The 10,959-nt window shown below is 45.2% G+C and overlaps 1 protein-coding gene across 1 annotated transcript in view; it reads left to right on the top strand.

The window, feature by feature from the left end:
* Positions 1-8,517, top strand: part of ascc3 (activating signal cointegrator 1 complex subunit 3) — a 252,364-nt gene extending 243,847 nt beyond the window's left edge. Inside the window, exons 38-42 of the mRNA XM_056285681.1 lie at positions 4,396-4,547; positions 5,140-5,290; positions 6,292-6,498; positions 6,720-6,895; positions 7,382-8,517. Of these exons, the coding sequence (XP_056141656.1) occupies positions 4,396-4,547; positions 5,140-5,290; positions 6,292-6,498; positions 6,720-6,895; positions 7,382-7,529 (834 nt within the window). The 3' untranslated portion in view covers positions 7,530-8,517. The remainder of the gene's footprint in view (positions 1-4,395; positions 4,548-5,139; positions 5,291-6,291; positions 6,499-6,719; positions 6,896-7,381) is intronic.
* The last annotated feature ends 2,442 nt before the right edge of the window (positions 8,518-10,959 follow it).

A 10,959-nucleotide genomic window follows, 5' to 3' on the forward strand; every position in this document is an offset into this window, starting at 1 on the left:
AGGTTTTCAGACACACCCAATTGTGAATAAATATCACAATTAAATGCATATACAATGGGGTAGGCCTATCATTCTGTTGTAGCTCAAAAGCAAGCTTAGCTTAGTAAAGTCATGTTTTATGGAAAACTTGAGGTCCCCATCTCCATCCATTCTGCTACACTCGTTCCGCCCGCATTACGTACAGTAGGCAGTTTTTTGTGTATTTTCTTTTTCTTTTTTTTTTTTGACAACAGTGATTTAATTGGTGAAAAGCCAGGTTCAATATGACCTCCTTGTTCCTTTTGGTTTTGTTTTTGTTTTTTATGATGAATTGTAGGTCAGGTGAATCGGCTGTACAAAATTGTCCCTAGATTTGTGTGTGTGTGTGTGTGTGTGTGTGTGGGCCCCGTGATGGACCGGCGGCCTGTCCAGGGTGTCTCCCCGCCTGCCGCCCAATGACTGCCGGGATAGGCTCCAGCATCCCCATGACCCTGAGAGCAGGATAAGCGGTTTGAATGATGGATTAATTGACTGGATGAATTGACAGTGTTGAGCTCGGTCAAGCCTGGCCTCAATCTGATTGGCTAAAACTTTTACTTTTTTTTTCTCTTAAGGGAAGCCAGGGAAGCCAGGCAAAACTGGCTTCCTTTGAGCTATGGTAGCATATCACTGACTACTAGACAGTGTCTAGTAGTCAGTGATATGCACATTTGTAGTGCACGCAGAGGGGCCCCTCATTTTGAGCCTGCGAGTTTGATGATGCTAAGTGCCCTTTTTGGCAAATCAAACGAGGGCTATGCATGGTTACCATAAGTCGGTGAGAAGCAACAAGCTTTTCCTTAATGGTTTTTCTCTTCAAGTTTTTCTGTGGAGTGGAAGACTGATCTTACAACCACCCTGAGCTAGAATGTCAATTATGGAGGGATGGGCTCCACCTTTATTTTAGTTCATAAAGTAAAGCTTGATCTGAATACAATCAAATATTGATCTGTACCAGATATGGTGTGCCATGTTAAGAAACACAGTTTTGGTGATGGATTTACTTTGAATAAGGAATTTTAAGCTTGACTAACTTGCTGTGGGACCTTCGCTCAACCCGAGCACTGCTGTGACATCAGCAATATTCCTTCATCAATTTACTCAAGCAGCTACTGTGAAATGCTAATCACTCCTTTAATTTGTACTGCATTAGCATTTTAATTAACTTTTCAAGGCTTCATCTGTGCACTCAAGGTCCTTTTATCCATAGTTACTTTCAGGAAATGACTTTTGGACTAATTAAGTTTGTAAGAGAGCAGCTGTGTTTAGCAGGCTCATGTCTCACTATGGGCGACAAGAAAGAATCGAACACAGGTAGCAAGAAGGAAATGGCAGTGTGTGTTTTGACCAGAGGATATCATAGGTTATGCCTTACTTTACCCTCTGTCATGTGCTAAACGTTGATTTTTGATATTGACAGTGACAGCTGATTCAAATTTGAATAGGAAACATTTTCAAGTCAAGTCAGTTTTATTTGTATAGCCCATTATCACGAATTATAAATTAGCCTCAAGGGGCTTAACAGCAACAGAGGAGGGATCTCTCTCCCAAGATGGACAACCTGCAATGGATGTTGTGCTTACACAATTTACAGAATACAACATTGAAAGAGGATAACAGAATTGTAATTATTATATAAGTATAATGAATTAGCTCCTCTCTTACAGAATTATAATGGATTTATAAGATGGAAAAAATGTGATGAGGATGGTGTCAAGCAGTGTCCAGGTGGCGACCACCATCACCATGGACACTCATCACACCATTCACACACACCCAAGAAAAGACAGGAAAAACACATTGTTCACACAGGAGAGAGAAGGATGAAGACATCAGTCATTCAGAGAGAGAGAGAGAGAAAGACGTGAGAGAGAACAGTTGGGATAATCGGTAATCTATACTCTATGATCTCATTGGCAGGATAGTGCTTGGTAAATGCATTGAGATAGCATGAACGATTTATTTTTCTGTTGTCATTAAATACTTTGCCACTAAAATTATTTATCAAAAAAAGATCAGTTTTAAGGCAGACTTGGCAACTGATTTACCTTACTCTAGCATGCAATGCTGTTGATCAATTTATTGTCATTAGAAACAATGTGTAGGCACGTGTAAAAATGAAATGAGTGCTGCAGCTTCGTCAAACAGTGCAAGACAGACATAGACAAACACAGCAAACACAGTATAAGACACATACAGATGACGACTAAAAGCTAAAGTAAAAAAAGAGCACGAGTATAAACATATTTACAGACATTCAGTGGGTAGCCAGGTTCAGGTGGGTAACAGCTTGTGGAAAGAAGCTGTTTTTGAGCCTGGTAGTGCGGGCTCTGAGGCTCCTGTAGCGCCTCCCAGAGCACAGGGGGGAGAGCAGTCCATGGTTGGGGTGCGTGGGATCTCTGCTGATGCTCAGACCCCTTCGAAGGCAGCGTTTGTGATAAATGTCCTTTATGGCTGGGAGCTGGGTACCGGTGATATGCTGGGCCGCCTTGACGATCCACTGCAGAGCTTTCTGGTCTACTGAGGTGCAGTTGCCATACCACACTGAGATGCAGCTGGTCAGGATGCTCTCTATGGTGCAGAGGTAGAAGTTAGTGAGAATTTTGGGGGATGGATGGGTGCTCCTTAGCCTCCTTGGGAAATGCAGGCATTGTTAGGCCTTTTTCACAAGGGCCTTGGTGTTTGATGTCCAGGAGAGGTCCTCACTGATGTGGACTCCAAGGAATTTAAAGCTGGAGACACGCTCCACTTCCACCCCATTGATGTGTATGGGGGAGTGGCTGCAGCTTCTAGACATCCTAAAGTCCACAGTCAGCTCGTTCGTCTTCTGCACATTGAGGACAAGATTGTTGGTGGTGCACCATGATGTGAGGTGCTGAATCTCGTCCCTGTAGGCCGTCTCGTCATTGCTGGTGATACGGCCTACGACTGTGGTGTCATCCACAAACTTAACTATTACATTTGAGGGGTGAGTTGGCAGGCAGTCGTGGGTAAAGAGGGAGAAGAGGAGGGGGCTCAGAACACAGCCTTGAGGGGCACCTGTGCTGAGAGTCAGGGTGGAGGAGGTGTGGTCACCTAACCTAACAGACTGAGGTCTGTTGGTCAGCAAATCCAGGGTCCAGTTACAGAGGGAAGGTTGAGGCCAAGGGAGAGGAGTTTGGTGTTTAGTTTGGCAGGGATGATAGTGTTGAAGGCAGAGCTATAATCTAGGAACAGCACCTGGATGTATGTGTTGTTAAGTTCAAGGTGGGTCAGAGCAAAGTGCAGGGCATTTGTTGTTGTTTCCTTTGCTCAGTGTAATGTATGTTTCCTGGGTCGTCAAGTCAATTTTATTTGTATAGTCCAATGTCACAAATTACAAATTTGCCTCAGTGGTCTTTACAGCAACACAACATCCTGTCCTTAGACCCTCTAATCGGATAAGGAACAACTCCCTAAAAAAAAAAAACCAACAACCTTTAACAGGGAGAAAGAATAAAAAGAAACCTCAGGGAGAGCAACAGAGGAGGGATCTCTCTCCCAAGTCAGACAACGTGCAATGGATGTTGTGTTCACACAATTTACACAATACAACATTGAAAGAGGACAACAGAATTATAATGGATAATTATAATTATGATATAATCATATCATTATATTGTAATTATAATATAATTATAATGAATTAACTCCTCTCTTATCGCTCAAGTCCATCCCAGTCCTTATCAGTGCTCAAGCACCAGCTGTACAGTATTGCAAGATGTGTTCAGCAAGGCTCAGTGGAAATGTGTGGCTATAGGATGTCTACCTATAAGATTAGCGACAGAATGCAAGGAAAGTATTGGAAAATAAGTGGGCATACACTATATAACCGCTTATGCGTTTTTAGTCTTTAACAATATGCTAGCGTTATTATACCAATTTTGGTTTTTCAACCCAAACAAAGATGCTTGCTGTTGACAGTTTTATTTGAAAGGGCGAATGTGTGTGTGTGTGTGTGTGTGTGTGTGTGTGTGTGTGTGTGTGTGTGTGTGTGTGTGTGTGTGTGTGTGCACGTGATGAGTAGTCCTGTTGTGAATTTGGGGCTAATGCTGTACAGTTCAACACTGACTACCACCAGGCTACATGCCTGGAATTAGACATGCTGGGATTGCCAGCTGCCAACTGAGGAATAGCCCCTATGGAGTTGACCTTCAGCTCCTCTGCAAGACATCATAAGCAGTGAATGGGCAATGTCTGTCAGGCATTTTTTATTCTGTGGCAAATATCCTCATGTTCATTGCCAGCAGCTTAATACTTGTTATCAAAGTATAATAACTGTTAATTATCATTATTATTATTGGTATTATATTAATTCTGATACTCACAAAATGTAACACTACCATCTCCCCTCTTCAGGCTATGCTTGACGTAGCTGCCAATGAGGGCTGGCTGGTGACAGCCCTCAGCGTCTGTAACTTGGTACAGATGATTGTCCAAGGCAGGTGGCTGCATGACTCCTCATTACTGACACTGCCACATATAGAGCAACAGGACCTCTATCTGTTCAGGTAAACCAAATCACCCCACCTACACAGAAGTGCAACATAGTAACAGGAGACTGCAGTTGGCTGGACACTGGAGTCAGTGTCCATTAGTTCTTCTTGCACTTTAGTTACACTGCAACAATGAGTTTGTATCCATTTTTCAGAGCTCATAAAATGTGGCGACTGTTTTGATAAACATGATTCTCCCAGGCTACAGTTGTTGTATGCACTGGAGGCATTAAGCCTGCAGAGCAGGGCACCTAAAAATCACTGGTGTCTCTGATCAAAACTGCTACATGGCCTGGCTTTTATCACACACACACACACACACACACACACACACACACACGCACACACACAAACACACACAGGACTTAGCGTTAGCGAGTGTTCAAAGCACTTTGGAGTAGTTTTCATGCACATACCGTATGGATTTCCAAGCCCGTGTCCCACAGTGAAGAATAATTTTGTGCAAACTCAATAAAAATGGTAAGAGGGATGAGGGAAGACACAGGGTTCCCGTGACACTGGGCAGCAGGGAGCACGGGGTAGGATTTCATCAGATGTAGTCATGTGACCATGCCCCGCCCCCACCCACCCCTGCGTCTCTCTGTAGGAGATGGGATAGCAAGAAGGGAAAGGGCAGAGCTGAAGGCTTCCATGGACCAATTGAAGGGCTGCCTGAGCTGATCGCCACCTGCGAGGGGAGAGAGAGCACGTTTGCTGCTATAGTGGGTCAGCAGCTTCTCTCCAGTCAGATTGTCCAGGTAACATTGCACACATCATCACACAAAGGACACATTTAGAATAGAAATGTCAATATATTCCATCTGGAAAGCATGTGTTATTAGTAATTTATTCCAATGTATTAATAAGAAAAATAGTCATATATATATATAATCCAGTGCTCATTATTTTGCTCATTTGTTGAGCTTTTTTCCCTACCGTTGAGTGTTTCTTTTAATAAAGTTATATATTTTTTTTTTTTTTTTGAAAACAGTCCACTGCAAATTACACTTTTTTTCTTTTTTTTTTAAACAGCCCACTGCAAATTACACATGTGGAAAGTGGCAGCGTACACACTCAGACACGCCACTGAGAGCAGCGATGTGTTTGACCTGCTGTGAGCAGCGGTCTCGTTGCTGTGGTCCCAGATACCACCAGGATCCCCAATTACAGCTCCTCTGACAGGATTTACAGCTCCAATCTAAGTGCTAATTGCAGCAGTAATGAGAATGTCCTGGCACCACAGCAAGCCCCACGGCCTCAACCAATCAGTGTCCCTATTTTCCTGTTTCCCACCTTTATTCCTTCGCCATCCATACCCGCCCCCCCCATGCTGTGGCAGCCCCTCTAATTAAATAATTAGATGTGCAGCAGTGTTCCCGTCTGATTCACTCAAGAAGAGTAATCCTCACATAAATAGCTTTTGCCGGGTGAATCAGAAAGGCTTTACTCTTCACTGTCCCCCAATACACCAACAGACACTCACACACACACACACACACACACACACACACACACACACACACACACACACACACACACACTAACATTCGATAGCACATTTGCTTCCTCTCTCTCTTTCCATCGTTCTCATCCTCTCCCCGTCACCTCTTTTTTACTTTATGCCTTTTTCCACCTTTAGATTAGGTGTTCTCGTTGCCATTGGAACCAGATGTTAAATCCACCATGAAAACGCTCAAGAGGCGCCTAAGACCAGAGTTTAATGTCTGCCTACCTCTGTCTGTCTCTCTCTTCTCTCCAGGCCTGGTCTTTCCTCAGCCATCTCCCTGTGGTGGAGGTTGGAATGAGCATAAAGGGCTGGTGGGAGGGGAACCAGGAGCAAACAGAGTGCCCCCTGCCTGCCGCAGGAGGGAACCTCAGAGAAGAAAAGAGCTGGCAGGACGTCCACGCCGACCAGGAGTACGTCCTCCAGGTCTCGCTGAGACGCATCAACTTGGGCCAGCAGAGGGTATGGCTAATGTAGAACACACACCTCCTCACCAACACATGTTCGTGCGATGAACACCCCACATGAAAGCGTGAAGCATGACGATGCATTTCGTATGCAGTCATTATGTGTTGCTAGTTGTACTTTTTATGTTTTTTTGGGGGTTTTTTTTGTTTTTTTTGTTTTTTTTAACTGCAGATGTCTGTGTTTTGTTTGTTTTTTTCTTCCTGTTTTACCTCCAGAGGAAGCAGGACAGTAAGGCTCAGGCCCCCAGGTTCCCCAAGGCCAAAGATGAGGGCTGGTTCCTGGTGCTGGGAGAAGTGGATCATAGAGAGCTACTGGCTGTCAAACGCATTGGTTATGTTCGCAACCATAGTGCTGTTTCTCTGGCCTTTTACACACCGGAAAAGACCGGAAAGTAAGTGGAATAAACTAGAACTGGTATTCAAGTGATTTTGATGATACATCTTTCTCACAGGCTGTTGCTGGATTCACACAATCTTTGATCAAAAATACAGTGCTTGATTTGGGATGTAATCAGCAGAGGTTTGCTCTCTGCGGGTTCTCCTGGTCCCTATGAAGCGAGTGGATCTTGATGTAGAGTTTATATTATACCATGCACGAATGACTAGACTCGCTAGCCCTTGGCTAAGGGGTTGGACTGTTTAGTCAACTGGTTAACGTAGTTGCCTGTGGTGCGGAGACCCGGGTTCACATCCCGCCTGCGGCGGTTCCCGGCTGCCCCGCGAATGCGCTACATACATAAATTCGACTGTAAAAAAATGATGTGTAACTTTTCAGTTAGAACAAAAGAAAACTTATATTACTGTGCAGAAACCACACGTTTGAGCTCTATTTGTGTGTATGGCCAGTCTGGGCTGATTGGTACATGTTGTGATTGCAGGTGTATCTACACGCTGTACCTGATGAGCGACAGCTACCTGGGTCTGGACCAGCAGTACGACATCCACCTGAATGTGAAACCTGCTAGCATTGCTGCACAGGTCGGAACGGAGGTGTGCGACACCATGAGTGAGATGTCTCTCAAGTGAAACACCATGACAGAAAAACACCAAGCTCAACCGTGTCTCCGGCTGGCGTGGGCTGGAATCAACGAGGAGCGGATGGAGCGTGGCATGGCAGTTTGGGAAGCTAGTCCATTTGTATCTCACCCTATTAATGGTGGATTAGATACTGACCAGACGAGCACTAAAATGTTCTGTTTGAGCACTGTGGCCTTATGGATTTGACAAAATGAGACAACATGACATATTGAGGGCATGGCCTTGCAGCGGACACGTTACATCACCATTTGTGAATGCATATTGTTTTTTTCACTGCCCCGCCCTGACATATTGTAAGACGATGTATTGTATTGTATTGTGAGTCTGTAATTCCCGAATTCTTGGCAGAAAATGGGTAAGAAGAAGATAATTAAGAGGTTTGTTTATGGGGTTTTCTAGTTGGGAGATCTAATGTCTCATTGAGACGTTGAGATAAAATAAGAGCGCACAAAGTGTAATGGTCCGCACGGGGGGAAACATGGCTTCAGTGTGTCGAACAGGGAAAATGTGATCTGGACTGGAATCCTGTGCAGGTGTGTGAAACATGCTTCCTGCTGTAGGGCCACACTTTAAGACTGCCAAAACGTCACATCTGTTTTGTGAAATATATCTCCTACTTCTTCCCAGAATCCTCCATGTTTACCCAGAAGTGTCTCCTTAGAAGCTGATTGAACTGCCATAGTCCCAGTCACAGAGGTACCAAAGAACCCAAAGAACCGGGGCCGTACGATAAACATGGGAGGTAGCACACCAACGATTGTATGTAAACAGGATTTATATAGTTCCTATTATGGAACGGCTACCAAAATTATGTTTGAAGAATGTGATGAAATTCAGCTGTTTATTTGCTTTTTTCTTTTCTTGTTTTTTTCCACTGTTGTCTCCTGTAGTAGCATCAGTTCTGTCTCGTGACTTCTTCTCAGAATAAAAGTGCTTTGGAGAAATAAATTTTGTTTTGAGGAAATAAAAAGTTGAAGTGCGGATTGATTTTCGGTCGTTATTTTTAACAGTTTACTATTTGATGACTACCCGTGATGGGTCCTATTCATGTATTTGTACTCCCTAAAGTGTGTTTTGAAGTATTTCCATTTGGTAAATGTGAGGAGCCATGATGCAGACATGGTGGTGCTGTGGTGTGTATGATAATATTATTATTATGTGGGACTGCTGCAGGTTACCGGTGCAGGCCTTCTCATCTTCAGCCTGGACTTACACAACTACCTTCTGGGGACAACTTGGTTCTGTTGTGCTGCAGCCAAACCGGGCCAAAGGCAAACAGGCTTCCTACTGACTGCCCAGCCGTCTGTGTGCATGACCTTCTTATTTATAACACATTTGTTCTTTTTTATGCTGTCCTAGCTTTTACATTTTTTATAACATTGAAAAAGATTTGCTATTTTAATATCATAAACAAAGCAGCTGGCTAGTAGCGACATTCCTTAATTGCCAATTCAGTTCAGACTGGTTTGAGCACTGTAAGCTCGATAGGTTTGATTGTCATATAGTTTTGCAGCATTTTTGGTCATCCTGGTTTTCCACTGAAGCTTCTAATTACTACTTATATGACTTGGGGGTGGGGGTCAAACTTGTGTCTAATCTGTGCACCACGATGTCCTGTTACAAGACGTTTGTTAGGAAAGATGTAAAAGCGGGGCTGCAGAGAGGCTGTACCAGTGTGGGTGCACCAGTCTGGCGTTAAAAGACCCGCAGCACAGCCTGCGCTGCACTGGAACCATAACACATAGACATGGGGGGCGGCAGGGGCTCAGGAGGTGGAGAAGGTTGTCTGGTAACTGGAAGGTTGCCGGTTCGATCCTTGCAAAAATGTCGAGGTGTCCTTGAGCAAGACACCTAACCCCTAACTGCTCCCAGTGAGCTGGTTGGTGCCATGCATGGCTGATACCGCTGTGTGTGTGTGTGTGTGTGTGTGTGTGTGTGTGTGTGTGTGTGTGTGTGTGTGTGTGTGTGTGTGTGTGTGTGTGTGAGGCATTCGTTATTTGTAAAGCGCTTTGAGTAGATGTAGCTGGAAAAGCTCTACATGAATGCAATCCATTCACCATTTATGTGCAAGACTGATTTTCTGAAAAATATAATTCTTTGCTGTGGAGTATGTATAGAAAATAACATATGAGTCACAACTGTGGAGTTTCACATATGTGAAATGTTAATACATGTAGTGTTTCCACGCAGCATATGGGTCTATCGTGAAGTTCTGGCTTGCAGGGTCACTTGGTGGCTATTTGCAGAGGCACATGCTGCAGGTCATATTGACAGCCTGCTTCTTGGTTTCAGCGCTGATGAACAATGTGCTTTGCATTGAGGTGGATCAGACGTGTACTCGCTGTGCAGTAACGCGTGGGTCGCTGTGCAGTAATGTGTGGGTCTTGGCCTACACCGTGACTGTTTCCTACATACACAGAGTTTCCCCGGCTGGGCTAGAGGGAAGACTGACAGCACATCCCCATGTGTGGCTGAGCACGTTTATATAAGGGACACCCAATGGGGGAAAGGAGCACACAGCCTGTCAGCCAATAACAGCAGAGATGAGCGGGAGACGGGTTGTGCTGGGCCGGCCTACACTCCTGCAGGAGAGAAGAGGGAGATCACTAATGGACATGTGAGCAGCTTTGGAAACTATATGTACTGGCATCCCATGACATGGATAGAGTGGAATGGAAGTAAACCCGGTGTTTTGCGAGTTCCGGGGAGGGTTTTAGTTTGAAAGCGTCCTCGGTCTAGTTGCTAAACTCTTAGCTGTATTGGCACAGAGGTAAGTTGACAGATTGCAAACTGTTGAAATGCAGAATTTGTAGGAGGCTGTATGGAGACTTCACTGGAAATTAAAGTCGTACCAATAAACCTGATATGAGAAGTTTGATGAGATGCCTTGTGCTGTTGTGAATGATTCTGCTGTTCCGGCTCAGTCCAACAAGTGTTTTCTGGTCAGTTCTAGTAGCTGGGGCTGTGGGGCTGCAGGCTGATGGGAGTGAGTGACCAGCCGACATAGCGGAGCTGCAGTGAGTGTGAGTGTGTGCGTGTGTGTGCGCGCGTGTGAGTGTGTGTGCAGGACTCTCGCAGCATCTCCAGACGGCCCATCATGGACCCCGCGCCGCTTCACCTCAGCAGACGGTAAATCCCGCGCAGCGGCCAGCCAACTTCGGTCCGACGCCCCCTCAGCTCCGGGCTGCTCCTCTCCGTTCCCGTGCGCCGCCAGGAGAGATGGCCGTGTTTGTGTCCGCTACACGCCGTGGATTCACATCCTGCCCGGCACAGATTGCGGCAGAAATATAGTGCGCTTTGTGAAGCGTCCGCGCGTGAGCCGGCGGCGGCGGCGGCGGCGGGAAGTTGTGAAATGATCCGCTGAGCGCGAGACAGAGAGTCGTTACAGTGTGACGGAGGGAGACAAAAGAAACAAAGT

The sequence above is a fragment of the Lampris incognitus genome, chromosome 9, assembly GCF_029633865.1.
Source record: "Lampris incognitus isolate fLamInc1 chromosome 9, fLamInc1.hap2, whole genome shotgun sequence".
Classification (NCBI taxonomy): Eukaryota; Metazoa; Chordata; class Actinopteri; order Lampriformes; family Lampridae; genus Lampris; species Lampris incognitus.